We start from the raw sequence: 16314 nt of genomic DNA, 5'->3' as shown, positions 1-16314 counted from the left end.
ACTAAAGGAAATAATTCATAGCTAATTTTAAAACTTAGTTGTATTGCATTCAACTCTTTCAACCCATTACTGAGTGCTCTCACCTTTTATATATAATAAACTGGTATGTCTTATATAGATATACTAAATGTACATTAAAATAGGTTTTAATTCCATGTTAAAAGGCTGTGATAAGTCAATGTTTATTTTAGTATTTATTCTTTATAAGCTTATAGACCTGAAACTTCTCTGATCATCACATAGTTTTGTATCTCTTGTGTCTGCTTTCTATTTCATTCCTTGAATCAGATATGCACATTCATACTTGGAAATACAAAAACAGGATTTAAAATAACAAGTCAAAAGGAAAGAGGTATGAGATAAGAAAGATAACAAACAACACACAACATTACTGGTATACTGACTTCTACTGATAGCAAGAACAAACCAGTTTGACTGAGTGAAATAAGTATGGGTTATGGCATACAATCAATTTATATTTTGGCTGATCAAATTAATAGGATAAATCAGCATGTGCAATGATTTTTCATAGCTGGTGTGCTAGTGCATCGACTACTCTAGTCATACGCAGTAACTTGCCTGTTGGCTGGTAAGCCAAGATCATCAACTGACATCTGAGGAGAATTATCTCTGGAAGATCAACAAATTAGTTGACATTTTCTCACAGTAGTACAGAACAAAACAAAGACAATGACAAGGCAAAATAATCAACAACCCAAATGGCCATTACCAAGAAAAACATACAAAGGATAATTAACATTATCAGATTTTGATTGATTAACGAAAGACACTTCAAATTTTACTTTTAGTTTTAAAGTACTGTTACCTACAGCATATGATGTCAAATGACAATAATTTTTAATAAAGAAGTACAATGGCATGACGTGTGTCTGTACATAAATATGAATACATATAAAGAGAAAGACAGAATAAGAGAGAATTGTAAAGAGAACTAAGCATTATATTGCTAAAATTTTAAACTAATTATTATAGCTGTTTCAGATATAGATGTATCTAGAGATAGCTTTTCAAAAGAAAGATAGATAATTTGCAATATTAGCATTTTGTGTAAACACCATATTTAAGCTTATTCAATATATATTTTCAAAAAAGATAAAATCTATAAAGCAATGTTTCAAACATTATATAGCAAACTTATATTACATTGTACTATTTTTAAAAACTATAAGGAAAATTCAAAATCTAAAAAGACAAAGTAATACTAAATCCAAATTCTGAAGGACTAATGAATCCCAAAAGAAAAACTGAGAAAGCAATGCTTTACTTTTTAAATTGATGTGAAAATTATTTTTATTTCACCCAAATAACTATAGTAAACCCTCTTGTGCATACTCTAACACCACCCACTTACAAACATGTTTGTGTCTAATGGTTCTTCTAAGAAATGTTAAATATACCTGTTTATGAGAATAAATATTACTGACAATACACCTTCCAAATACAGAAGGAATAACCATATTCCACCCTTGCGGGGTACTGGCAATGGCTAAGCTATAGCTAACATGCACATTGTACTAGGTATGGATGTGACTCTGGGTTCAAACCCACACCACAGCACTTAGGGCATGTATTATACTTTAGCTTTATGATGACTTATCCTTGATAGCAAAATTTGGTCACTAGAGACTATGCAAAACTCAAAATATATTTGTGCGTGTGTGTGGGCATGTGCGCACATATGCATGCACACACTATCCACGTGTATTTATGTTTGTATGTACATTCACTGCTTCATATGTACAGGATAAACGCAAAGTCAAGAAAACCCAATAAGCAGTGTTTGACAGACTTAAGTCCTTCACATCATGTGAGACACTTCCTTGTTACTGCCTGAAATACATTAAACGAGTACTTGGCTTCTTGAAAGCTTGTAACCAATAGAGCTTTCCTTCAGAATACAGCAATATAAAATAATAAATAAATAAACTTTCTACCCCTGTGATGTCCATTTGCTAGAACCTATATGAGAGAGAGCAGCAGAATTGCTACGGTAACTCTCCCAACTAAAAACATCCTGAAAATCTATGCTGTTATACAATACCACTCAGATAAACATCAGACCAAAGCTGGCCAATGAAACCTAAGAAGGATAGTAGTCATGTTCCTTAATTATTCATTCCTTCGTCACATAATGCATACTCACAAGAAACTAAGAATTGTCACTGCATGACTCATTCACTTTGAATGAATAAATTCTGCTTATATGTATTTCGTACTTTTACTCCTGTATATCTGCATAACACATGTGCATGCACATACAAACACATGTGCATGCACATACAAACACATGTGTTGTATATGTATATATACATGTATGTGCGCATTTACATATAACACACACACATATATAGAAATCTCATACAGCTACTTAAGTATATAACTCATACTATTTAATTAAGTATAATTAATCTACATTAAAACATTTTGCTTAATTTCTTTACAACCATTTTATATTGGCGAGCCTTTTTTCTTCTTCTTCAAAGAAAAGATGCCCGTTAGTTTTCATAAATTTGGCAGATATTCTCTTACATGCTCTGAATTTATTGCATCAAGTCTTACTAGCAATTTATTATTGTGAATAGATTGTAATGCTTGCTACTTGCATCTCTTATTTCAGAATGACTACAAGATATCTTGTTCATATGGAGATACTGATTTCAGATTGACATGAGCTTTGTTCTACTTAAAGTTCTTTATTTTAAGTCTCCTCAGTATTCCCCAATAGCTGACTCTGTCATGTTCATCCTATTTACAAAAAAAATTTGTAAAATGAATCCTTGAACTTTCTTGACTTTGAGGTTTATCATCAAGAACATTAAAATTCCCAATTTACAGTCTCTTAGAATACAGTTGCACTTTATAGTCAATGAAGCGGGCTGAGAACTTCAAAGAAACAACCCTACATGTTTAGTCTGGAAAGATTATGTTATTATGACAACTGAATTTGTTTTCAACAAACTGAATATCTTTCTCACTACAAAGAGAAAAGAATTCCTTAGTTCAATAACTTCAATTATGTACGTAAACTACAACACTATTGTTCCTACTACCTGCTCCATTCAACTCCGTGTCACCAATATTTACATAGCTCACATGCTTTATGTCTGCATGCTTGCCCACTTTTCCCTTCTCTTTCTGACACAGAATACAATCCTAAAAAAATTTTTAAATATCAGTCCAACTGTATGAAAACTTTCCTTTTCTATGAATATTTTATATTTTTCATTTATACATTTATTTTTTGTAACCTTTCATTTTTTTTTTCATCTATATTTGCATATTGCCTAAAAACCTGTAATAGTATGCATAATGTTATTAGAAAAATAAAAAATAAAATTTGTTATGAGTGGAAAAATCTCTAAACTATTTAGAATGAATAAACAGCTAATTGCAAAAATACAAATTGCTTTGATTAGAAACTATATTTAAACAATTTATCTCTTATTCTATAGGAGTCAAGATATTGAAGAGGAACTGGATTTAGAAACTGTTGTGCTTTTACTTATAATTATAAATACATGCATGATATAACTGATAGAAAGTTTGAAATTCACAGTAATTATTTCATAAAATTATTAAATATAATGCCAGATAAATGTTATCATAGAGGAAGAAATATTCTCAAAATGAGTAAATATGACATCACATATCTGACACTCTAAACCAACAAAGTTTTCAGCTACTGAAAATGTTACAACTAGTTTGTCATATGCAGCTGTTGCATAATGACAAGTCAAACATTGTAAAGGTTATAATATGTAATAATTTCATTTTAAAAGCAATAAAATAAACACAACAGTTTTGCATCTGTTCCAAAAATTCATCACAGAAATACTACAACTTCTAAATAGGTGAATAAATAGCAACACATGGGAATTATGATATGTGGATACTTTTATAACCAACCAAGATTATTAGAGCTGCAGCTGAAATAAAATGCATTTTGTTATCTAATTCTGGACTACCATGTCCTGAAATCTAAAAGATCTTTGTTATATTTTAAAGGAACAAAATGAATTCTACCTTAAATACATTCATTACCTTGATAAAATATTTTCATAAAATATACAAAACTTACTGAATAATATGCACACACATGATTAAGTGCATTTGTATGCTTCATAGAGAAGGAAAACTATTTTAAAATTTGTTTTAAAGGTCCTAATAAAATTTTTAACTTTTAGTATGTGATATATTTTTTTAAACTTTTATCTATATAAAGTGAAATTAAAATAACTATAAATTTACCTTTCTGCAACAGATCCGCTTAATTTAACAACAGTTTCAACGCCTTCTGAAGCTTCTTGCTTTTCACAAGAAGTCACAGGTTCAGTAAGGTGGTGACGACTAGTATAATGTTGTTGTTTACGTGGAGTAGATTGAGTTTTATCAGTTGGTATTTCAGCAACTGGTTGACTTGACCTGTGTTAAAAAAGAAAGAGGGGATTTTCAATATTTATCACTGAATCTGAATAAAAATTAAACAGAATATTGAAGTGTTTATTTTATTATTTTATATGAAGATGCAAATGTTAATTGTACTTTGTACGATAGTTAATTTATCTGTATTCTGATAACCATCTACATGTTTGTAGCTTCAGAGTATAAGCATATCTAATATGGCTTGTAGAAAAAAGAAATGCAATGACTTTGCATATTAAAATTTAAACTCACAAAACTTATGTTTTTGATTAGCAGATAAGAAAATTATTTTCGTACAGTAGAATGTAAAAAAAAATCATCATCATTATCTAATATCCATGTCCCATGCTGGCATGAGTTGGATGGTTTGACCGGATCCAACGTGTCCAAGTACTGGATTGAGCTGCAATGTCTGCTATGACATAGTTTTACAGCTAGATGCCCTTCTTAACACCAACCACTTTACAGGATGAAAAATACCTAAAGAATATCTAGAAGCCAATAAGCATTCACAATATAGAAATAAAATGACTGTGCTTAGACAAGGTATTTATAAAATATAATATTAAATATCCTTGATGAATAAACTAAAACAAACTGACATTAATATAAGTTAACATCTATTTATTTTAGTTGGATATAACGATATTATAATTTAACTTTGGTATATTACTGGTGCCTATTCTGTTGACCCATGGGGATAATATCAAAGTCAACACTGAAAGCATATGAATACAACTAGTGTAACATTCTACCCTTCACACCAATTTCCATAATCACAAAATTTATACTAGATAAATTTATCTTAATACCTAATTCATCTTATCTTAATATATAACTATGTACTACTAGATAACAGCTGAAAGCAATACAGTATGATAATCAAATTTAATCACTCATTCACACTTCATATATTTGCTTTCTGGTATGTACTTATCAGGAAATTTAATGAAGGTTTTTATGTGACAGTATTAAAAATACTTCAAGTTGATGTATTTTGAAATACTTAGATCATGCATCTACATATATATATGCAGGCCTGAGTGGGCAAAAGTTTTTGAGGGAGATTTTCAGTTGCCCATGTATGTAAGTTTCCATTCTCCATACCACCTATGCCAGTACAAGGGAAAGGCCACCAGCTTGGGCTTTTAAAGCTTGGCATCAGTGTTGTTACAGGCATTACTGTCAGATTCCAAACAACCAGAACATATACCATCTAGCTGAACTCTCAAATAGTCCTGCTAGTCTACTGTTCTAGGTTAGTACAAATAATTAAATAATTGTCAATACAATGCATTTAGTAAAAAAGTTTCTTCAGGGATTCCAGGGAAATTCTTAGTTTCACCATTTAAAAATATTTATTTCGTTATTTATATGTGTAATATATATATATATATTTATATACAGACAGACGGATAGATAGATAGGGCAATACTTTTAATCTCATTACATCTGCTTTCTGTCATGATATATTTCAGCATTTTGATGTCTTCAACATAGAAGAATTTATGCTGTATATATATATATATATATATATATATATATATAGTGAGAGAGAGAGAGAGACCTGGTGTACCCAGTGTAAGCTATAGACACATAAAAGCTGCAGTGATATCAAAGGAGGGTTAACCAGGAAAATAGTTTTTGTGTGTGGAAGATGCACAGAGGCAATAAACACTAAAGAACAAGAACATAAACACTAGGCGAACAAGTCTGTAGTGGGGGTGGTTACTCTAAGAGTGTAGCAGCTAGAATAAGAATAGCCTGGGCAAAGTTCAAGGAGCTCCTACCTCTGCTGGCAACTAAGGGCATCTTGCTCAGGATGAAAAGTAGACTGTATGATGCATGTGTGTGAACTGCCATGCTACACAACAGTGAAACACGGGCCATGACTGCTGAGGACATGCGTAGTCTTGAAAGAAATGAAGCTAGTATGATCTGCTGGATGTGTAATGTCAGTGTGCATACATGACAGAGTGTGAGCACCCTGAGATAAAAGTTGGGCATAAAAAGCATCAAGTGTAGTGTGCAAGAGAGACGATTGCACTGGTAAGGTCATGTGTTACGTATGGATGAGGACAGCTCTGTGAGGAAGTGCGACTCCCTAACTGTGGAAGGAACCTGTGGAAGAGGTAGACCCAGGAATACATGGGATGGGGTGGTGAAGCATGACCTTCAAACATTGGGCCTCAATGACAAGAGACCGAGACCTTTGGAGATATGCTGTGATTGAGAATACCCAGTAACTAAAGTGAGATCGCAGCCACGCATGTCCAGCCCAGTTAAGAGTACCCCTGATGCATCAGGCAATATGATATACTTGGTGGAGGTTAGTAAAAAGCACTATCCAAACATGATCGATGCCAGGACCACCTGACTGGCCCCCGTGCCAGTGGCACATAAAAAGCACCATCTGAACATGGCTGATGCCAGTACCCACTGACTGGCCCCCGTGCCAGTGGCAGGTAATAAGCACTATCCAAATGTGATTGATGCAAGGCCCACCTGACTGACTCTCGGAGTGGTTGGCGTTAGGAAGGGCATCAAGCTGTAGAAACACTGCCAGATCAGATTGGAGCCTGGTGCAGCCACTGGCTCTCCAAACCTCAATCAAACCATCCAACCCATGCCAGCATGGAAAACAGACGTTAAACGACAATGATGATGATGATGAAAAGGTGACCTTCATAGGATTTGAACTTAAAGTATAGAGATCTGGAACAAATATTGCAATGCATTGTATGCAACACTCAAATAACTCTGCCAGTTCACTACCGTTGTTTAGTTTAATGATGAATATTCACAATGAAGATAAAATGTATAGAGTAAATATTCTTCTAGTAATTCTACAAAAACAAAAAGCATATTTCAAGTGTTTTCTAACATATATGGCATGTCAGAGAACATTCTTAAGCATACTGAAGATATATTATGTCCAGGTTCTTAAAGTTATCTAAGTGTTTTGGTATTCATTTGAATCAGTGAACTACATATTATTTGATGGGTAGGTTGCATGGTCAGTAAATCAGAAGGGAAATAATGTTTATAACAATAAAGTAAAGTCAGAAGGAAGAGTGGCTACATGGACTAAAAAGAAATTAGTTGATTTATCAGGCAAGTGTCTTCTTCTATAGCCCCAGGCTGACCAAAGCTTAGTGAGCAGATCTGACAGAGTAGACGGAAACTGAAAGAAGAGTATTTATGGGTGTATATACATATGCATGTATGTATGTAGGTTCATAAGGTGTGTATGTGTGTGTGTGGGTGTATGTGTACATGCATGCGTACCTCTGTGTGTGTGTGTGTGTAAAATAAAAGAATAGTCACAACTGGAGCAACTTTTGATCATAAATCTGCTACAACTGGGCTGATCTGGGAATAAACAACACCAAAACAACCTTAAACGAACAACCAAGAATCTACCAGCAACATAGTCTACACAAAATATATAAAAACTACAGTATTATAACGTATATTGATCTCATCACAGAGCTTTTATGTTAAAAATCATCTACATAATGCAACAACTAAATCTTCCAACACCCTTTTCCGTCAATATAGAAATCACACATTTCAAGTCCTAAATCATAGAGAAGTTTGCCAATCACAAAGATGAAATGTTTTTTCCCTTGACCGTTACCTTCATGTCATTTGTCAGTTTTAGATAGCATCAACAATAAGAATACAGAAATAATGTATTCACTTTTTATTGTTATGTACTTTGGTTTTGTATATTTGCACAAAATACTTAAACAAAATAATTGGCAAAAAGAATGACCATCCCCAATTGTAAACACATTTGCTGTTTAATTCTGGCTTATCATTGATAAAAGGAAATGAAATATAAATTCTATTATCATACAAAATATAAAGTACAAATGGCAAAAGAACTTCTCCCTAAGCTGAATATTGAAACAGGTTCCCAAGTTCATTCAAATCTTGAACATAGAACAGAAAGTTAACACAATATCACTGTTATTTATACAGTGCTACTGCCCTTTCTTTACAGCAGTGAGCTGTATCTAGTTATATTAGCTATTTACAGCTAAATCAACAGATCCAGCAAGAATTAAATGTCTCAGCTGCTGAAAACAATGAAGTGACAGAGGAACCTTATCAATCCACCAGCTGTAACTAAATGGTGTGTGTGTGTGTGAGAGAGAGTGTGTGTGTGTGTGAGAGAGTGTGAGTGTGTATTAGAGGAAGTGTGTGTGCATGTGAGAGAGAGAGAGAGTGAGAGAGAGAGACAGGGAGACAGTTTTCTAAAAGAATGACAGAATATCTGATATATATTTGTGATGGAAATATGCAGAGTTGGTGTATATATGCATGCACGTAAAAGCTAGGACATCAATCCCTTTCATATAACTACCACTGTAGATTAAATTCACCAATGTAAACAAGTGTACTGTCTGAAATTTTGTAGTATAGGACTGACATAGTTCCTTTTCTTTCTTTCCCCCCTTTCTATTCTCTACCTCTTTCACAGGCATTTAGATGCTGTCCCCATATTAAGTGTAAAATGCAAATAACTCATAATCTCCCATCTGATGCCCTCAACACTAACAATTACAGTAGTCAGTGTGTGACTATTAAATGAGAACACACAATCAGCTGCAAAGATTACACACACACACACATATATATATATATATATATATATATATATATATACACATACACACACACATATCTATATATATATATATATATATACACTCACACACACACATATCTATATATATACACACACACAAATTAGTACTAACACTCTAAACAATTTTAAATGTTTACTGAATTTGCTGCATTAGAAGAGAGTTATTAAGGATTGCTATACATATTTGTTTAATAAGAGGAAGCTTTATTATTAGTTTAAATTGCTTATTAATAACCAAAGTAAACATATATACTTTTTGTCTTTTAATTGTTTTAGTCATTAGACTGCGGCCATGCTGGGAGCATTGCCTTGAAGAATTTTAGTCGAATGGCTCAACTCCAGTACTTATTTTATCTTTAAGCCTGGTTTCTTTTGCTGAACCACTAAGTTATAAGAACATAAAAACACCAATACCTGTTGTTAAGCAATACCAGTTGTCAAACAAACACAAGATGCAAAGACACACACACATACATGCATATATATCTATGTGTGTATATATATGATGGGCTTCTTTCAGTTTCTGTCTACCAAATCCACTCACAAAGTCTTGGTCAGCCTGAAGCTATAGTAGAAGACACTTGCCCAAGGTACTATACAGTGGGACTGAACCTGGAACCATGTGGACAGAAAGCAAACTTCTTACCACACAGACACACCTACACCTATTAACATAAACAGTATAGATACAAAAGAGATCATACATAAAATTTCTATGAAATATTATTAAAACCTTTTAACTATATTAATTGATATAAAGGACCAAAGCAGATTAATTAGATAGCAGTTCAATTAATATTTTCAACTGTTTACATTTTACTACAAGAATAGTAAAATTTTGGAGGCACATGGCCTAGAGATTAGAGCAGCAGACTCACGGTCGAGGGATTGCAGGTTCAAATCTCAGACTAAGTGATGTGTATGTTTATGAGCGAAACACCTAAGTTCTATGTGGCTCCAGCAGAAAGTAATGGCAAATTTCTGCTAACTATTTCGCCACTTTTTCTTACTCCTTTCCTCCAGCATCAAGCAGCTCACCTGCAACGGACTGACATCCTGTCCAGGTGGGGAACCTAAACACCAATGAAACCAGGAAACTGGCCCTTATAAGCCAAGCATGGCTTGAGAAGGAACAAACAACAACAAAGTAAAATTTTAAGACATTAAATTAACAGATAGGAAATTGGCATTTCACAAACAAGATATTATATTTATAGTTCTGGAAATATTGTTAATTCATTATAAATCTTAAAGAACTGAAAAAGATAGTCTAAAACAAATGTTTCTAAATCTAAGAGAATCACAAATAACTTTCCTGATAAATGAAAATCTCTATATATATAAAGCTGAAGTTGTCAGTGTATGGCAGGTTTGGTAACTTTCAACTAACACTATCTCCTCCGAGACCCTGCGGCGCAAGTTGACCAAAATTGAGAGTATGATAGAAGAAGGCTTGCACTTCCTTCCGTAGAAGAAAAAATTCAAATCAGACCATGTTAACACCAAAAATTATTTACATCAAATAGGTGCTTTTTTTCTATGAAAATCCCTATTTTTTATGATTTTTTTTACTGCTGTATCGCCATTTTTCGGTGTATTTTAACCAGAAAAATGTTCACTTAAAGAGAATACCAAGCGACATAATGCAAAAGTTTTACTTTTCAAAAGTTCCAATTCTAAAGGGTCGAAACAAACCCGAGCAACGCCGGGCAATACTGTTAGTAATATATAAATGAAATTACAACTATGAAGTCATAAGTAGTCATTACATCACTATACATACACACTCTCTTTTAATTCTCTTTAACTCCACATACGAATAAAAGTTGTGTAAAAAAAACAAAAAACAATGGCAGCTATCAGCTAAAACACAATTTGTACAACTATTAAATTTCAAATGTTTAAACTCTAATTATTTTTCTAAGCATAACATCATCATCATTTTACATCTGCTTTCCATGCTGGTATGTGTCAGACAGGTCATCACTGCTCAAGTCAGTTCTTGTGTGAAAGTACTGCCCTTTTCAATAGTTTCACTTGAACAGTCCATTTTTGGCATGATTTCTCTAGCTGGATGCCCTTCCAAATGCCATCCACTTTACAAAGTGCATTTTATCATAGCACCAGCATTAGAAAGATTGCATTATCCTCTGTAAGACTAAAGAGTCTTCTCTACTCTGCTTTGTCTCTGTTCATTCCAGGTAATATGATAAGAGGCTGAAGAGAAGAGAAAGTGATGATAGAGTAAGAACCAAAGTGAATGGGTGAAAAAAGAGAGAGCAGTAACAGAAGGATCAGGTTCAGTAAAGAGAGAGGAGAGGGATAGAGTGATTGCTGAAAAAATAAAATAGGACAATGATAGACAGCTATTTGATTAATGGGAAGGAGATTGAAAAGAAAAACAGCAATATGCAGCATAATAGTGGGTGGGGACAAAGTGATAGAGTGTAAAGAAGGTGTTAGAAGAAAGAGTAAAGGAAATGTGAGAGAGGTGTATGTAAACAATTTGTGAGGGGAGGAAATGATGAATGAGAGAGATACAGAGGCAGAGAGACAGAGATAGAGATGCTGAATAGCAATACATATGGACATTGCAATAGGGAGATAGTGATAGATGCTAATAAGGGAATAGTGATGGCTAGCCGTAAAGAAGGGTAGTGTGCTAGGAGTGTTGGATATGGACAGATTCATTGCCACCTCTCATTAAACAGGTGTCATGCTGGAAGAGAGGTTGAATGGTAGAATGTGAAAATAAGGAAGACTGAATATGGAAGAACCACTGCCAGCCTTTGTTATTCAGGTGATGTAGTACACCACCTGGTATAACAAGAAAGTGAACAAGAGAATGTGAGAGATAAAGAAAGGTTAATGAAGAGGAAAAGGGCTATAGATAAAGACTTAACAGGAACATGAGTGAGAGATCAAGAATTTTTATGATATACACATTCAGTCATATATACAAAAACCCACATCCATCCATCCCCCCACATACACACAACATATATAAACCAAATGCCAAACTGATTTAAGCCGGACATACCAGTCATATGTTTGTTCCTGTGCAGGAGTACCTGTGTGCATGTTTGTACGAATGAGTATGTATGTTGATTATTCAGCTTGTCACCATGTGAGCAAAGAGATGCTGATGGTAACATTCCTTGTTAAGATGTTGACCAGTCGCTCTGGTAAGAGTTGTCAACAGGAAGAACAACAGGCAGTAAAATTCTGCCATAAATAACTCTCCATCTAACTCATGCTATCATGGAGAGATGGAAGTTAAACAAATGAATGTATATGTACATTTGCATCAATGTGTGTATATATATGTGTGTGTGTGTATGCATATGTATAAATGCACACCTGTATTCAACATATATAGTTCATTCATTTGTTTAACTTCCATCTCTCCATGATAGCATGAGTTAGATGGGGAGTTATTTATGGCAGAATTTTACTACCTGTTGTTCTTCCTGTTGACAACTCTTACCAGAGCAACTGGTCAATACCTTAACAAGGAATGCTAACATCAGCATCTCTTTGCTCACATGGTGACAAGCTGAATAATCAACATACATGCTCATTCGTACAAACACAGACATACATTTACAAACACGCACACATGAACTCCTACACAGGAACAAACATATGACTGGTATGTCCGGCTTAAATCAGTTTGTCATTTGGTTTATATATGTTGTGTGTATGTGGGGGATGGATGGATGTGGGTTTTTGTATGTATGACTGAATGTGTATATCATAAAAATTGTTGATCACTCACTGTATATGTATATTTAGGCACACACATAAACATATATATGCATGTGTGTGTGGTGGGAGAACCTGTGGAAAAGATAGACCCAAGAAGACATGGGATAAGGTGGTGAAGCACAAGCTTCAAATGTTGGGCCTCACAGAGACAATGACAAGCAACCGAGACTTTTGGAGATATGCTGTGCTTGAGAGAACCTGGCAAGCCAAGTGAGATCGTAGCTGTGGTTGATGCTAGTGTTGCTAATTAGCCCATTTAAAAGTACTCTTCAATCATCAGGCAACATGCTGTGCTTGAGAAGACCTGTTGAGTCAAGAGAAATCATAGTCGTAGCCAATGCCAGTGCCACCTGACTGGAACCTGTGCTGGCATGTAATAAGCACTATTCAAGCATGGTTGATGCCAGTGCTGCCTGACTGGCTCCCGTGACGGTGACACATAAAGCACACCATTCAAGTGTGACCAATGCCAGTGCCGCCTGACTGATACCCATGCTGTTGGCATGTAAAAAGGCACCATTTGAGCATGGTCAATGTCAGTGCCACCTGGCAGGCTCCCGTGCCAGTGGCACACTAAAAGCATCCACTACACTGTAGGAGTGGTTGGCGTTAGGAAGGGCATCCAGCTATAGAAACCTTGCCAGATCAGGTTGGTGCAGACTCCTGGCTTGCCAGTCCTCAGTCAAACCATCCAACCCACACCAGTTTAGATAGTGAACATTAAACGATGATGATGATGATGATGGTGATGATGATATAGTTATTGAAGCCAATCCAGTGGCCTGTTGCACTGGACCAGCTTAAGTGTACTGCTACACTCTACATTTGTACTGAGTACCCCCTCTCTGCATCATCACCTACCAACATATGTATATGAATGTGTGTGCTTGTGTGTGTATCATAAGGTACACACACACACACACACACACATGCACACAAACTTTTACTAGTATATATTTTACCAAAGGATAAGTAATCCTGATGGAACTTCACTGCAGACATAGTGAGACTGACTAAATTCACTTAGTCTGAAGCACTGTCATTCCTCTCAACTATATTATCCTCACAAGCATAAAAAGTATGAATTTTTAACTATGTAAACCAGGTCAGCTATACAATGCGATTTCTGCTGGGTCACAATATGTCTATGGCGGGGGTATTTACTGCAAGGAATTATACATTCTAGTTTTTAAAGTTAGAGTTGATTTCTAAGGTTTTTCTTCAAGCTCAATTTTAAGTGTTTTTAGTAAAACTTCTTGGTTACAAAGATAAGTCACTAATAAAGCTACTTTATCCTATTTAACATGATTTCTTTTTTCTTCCTTTGAGGGTGCTGCTCTGCTCCAATTTCTTGAATAAATACAACATTGGATGACAGGAAGAAAAAAATGATCTCTTACATATACAAAAATAACAAATTTGTGAGAGAACCATAGTCATTTTAATTCATTATTATTATTATTATTATCATCATCATCATTATCATTTTTATGGCAGTGAGCTGGCAGAATTATTAGCATGCCAGATGAAGTGCTTAGTGGTATTCTGCCTGTCACTACATTCTGAGTTCAAATTCCGCCAAGGTCGACTTTACCTTCCATCTTTTTGGGGTCGATAAATTAACTACTAGTGAAACACTCGGGTCACTGTAATTGACTAGTTCCTTCCCCAAAAATTTCAGGCCTTGTAGCTATAGTAGAGAGGATTGTTATTATTATTATTATTAAGGTAGCAAGTTGGCAGAATTGTTAGCATACCAGGCAAAAAGCTTAGCGGTATTTCAGCTGCCACTAGGTTCTTAGTTCAAATTCCATCGAGGTTGACTTTGCGTTTCATCCTTTCAGGGTCAATGAATTAAGTACCAGTGAAACACTTGGGGATGGGGGTGTGCAATGTAATCAACTAGTCCCCTCCACCAAGTTTCAGCCTTTGTGTCTTTAGTAGAAAGAATTATTATCATTATTATTTTTATTAAAGGCGATGAGCTAGTAGAATCATTAGGATACCAAGCAAAATGCTTAGCAACATTTCATCTGTCCTTATGTTCTGAGTTCAAATTCAAAGTGAAAGAGACAGTGAGTGTTGACAGCACTCGTTTTGTGTTTTTAAATGTTTAACACATTGCAAGAAAAGTAGATACATAGATACATACACACATTGTTAAATTAAAAGTGAGAGAGAGGAGGGACACAGGGGAAGTGAAAGAGAAAGAGAGAAAGTGAGAGAGACAGTAGATACATAGATCCAAAGAAAAGTTGATACATAGATACATATACACAGCAAATATAAAGTCACTTTCATTTTTCATTACCACACAAGGATAAAATTAACTCACAAATGGTTGAGTACTCTACAGACATGCATATCATTAATGTAGTTCTCAGGGAGATTCAGCCTCACACAGAATATGACAAGGCTGGACCCTTTGAGTTACAACTACAACTCATTTTGACCAGCTGAGTGAACTGGAGCAAGATAAACCTTCAAGTGGTTGGAAGAAAATGAAAAAAGATCCTATATAGGGGCAGGAAAATCTTTTTAGTCATTAAGATCACTATAGGAGTTAATCCAGTCCTAACAGCAGCATTTGTGGGTCTCGCAGATCTGGAGGCCAAGCCCCCAGATAAACACCAATATGCAGGCTGTTGTTATCAAACTAAGTGTGAGACGAGGGTAAATACATCACAGAATAGCAATTATTTCGTCTTAACTTTCACTGCTTATTCTGAAAACATGACATTTTTGCCATACAATATGGAATATCTCTTCTTCTTTCACTCTTTTTTAAAAATGGCATTCCATCAGTTATGACAACAAGATTCCTGTTTATCTGATCAAAGAACAGTCTGCTCATAAAATTAACGCACAAGTGGCTGAGTACTCCACAGATATGTATGCCATAAGGTAGTTCTCAGGGAGATTCAGCTTCACACAGAATGTGACAAGGCTGGTCCCTTTGAATTACTGCTACAACATTTTTGCCAGCTGAGTGGACTGCAGCAAGGTGAAGTAGAGTACCTTGCTCAAAAACACATACTCATGACTTTACAATCATGGGCTGAATACCCCTAACCACTGAGCCACACACCTTCACTCTCTTAACCATAGAGAAAAGGCGTGAAATAATAGAGACAGAGAAAGGAAAGCCTTAGTCATTTACACTGACAATTAGACTGAAATACAATCCATCTTTTCTAGCTTCTTTACTTTTAACAATGAAGAAGAAGGAAAGACATTTAGTAATGAATAGAGAGAAAGTCTTTCAGATGTTAATGTTTTTATTCTGGGAGTTCTAGAACAATTGACTGTTATTTCTCTGTTCTTTCCCCCATCTCCTTTTTCACTTTCTTTCATAGTTCTTCCTGTCTTTTAGTTGGGGGGGGGGGGGAAAGACGATGTTTTTTTCAGGCATGTTTAACATTTTCTCAACAAACTACAAACAAACC

At 34.9% G+C, this 16314-nt stretch overlaps 1 protein-coding gene across 10 annotated transcripts in view; it reads right to left on the bottom strand.

The window, feature by feature from the left end:
- The window catches only part of LOC115211517 (supervillin), a 273144-nt gene that overhangs the window by 37841 nt on the left and 218989 nt on the right, over window positions 1-16314 (bottom strand). For 9 of the 10 annotated variants that reach the window (XM_036506226.1, XM_036506231.1, XM_036506225.1 and 6 more), the window contains 2 exons: window positions 4270-4443; window positions 580-630 (listed from right to left, as the gene is read on the bottom strand). In XM_036506226.1, the coding sequence (XP_036362119.1) occupies window positions 580-630; window positions 4270-4443 (225 nt within the window). The remainder of the gene's footprint in view (window positions 1-579; window positions 631-4269; window positions 4444-16314) is intronic. The other variant, XM_036506230.1, reaches the window with a different exon arrangement.

Source organism: Octopus sinensis, linkage group LG1 (assembly GCF_006345805.1).
Source record: "Octopus sinensis linkage group LG1, ASM634580v1, whole genome shotgun sequence".
Taxonomy (NCBI): Eukaryota; Metazoa; Mollusca; class Cephalopoda; order Octopoda; family Octopodidae; genus Octopus; species Octopus sinensis.
This window is presented reverse-complemented; position numbering and strand designations above follow the sequence as displayed.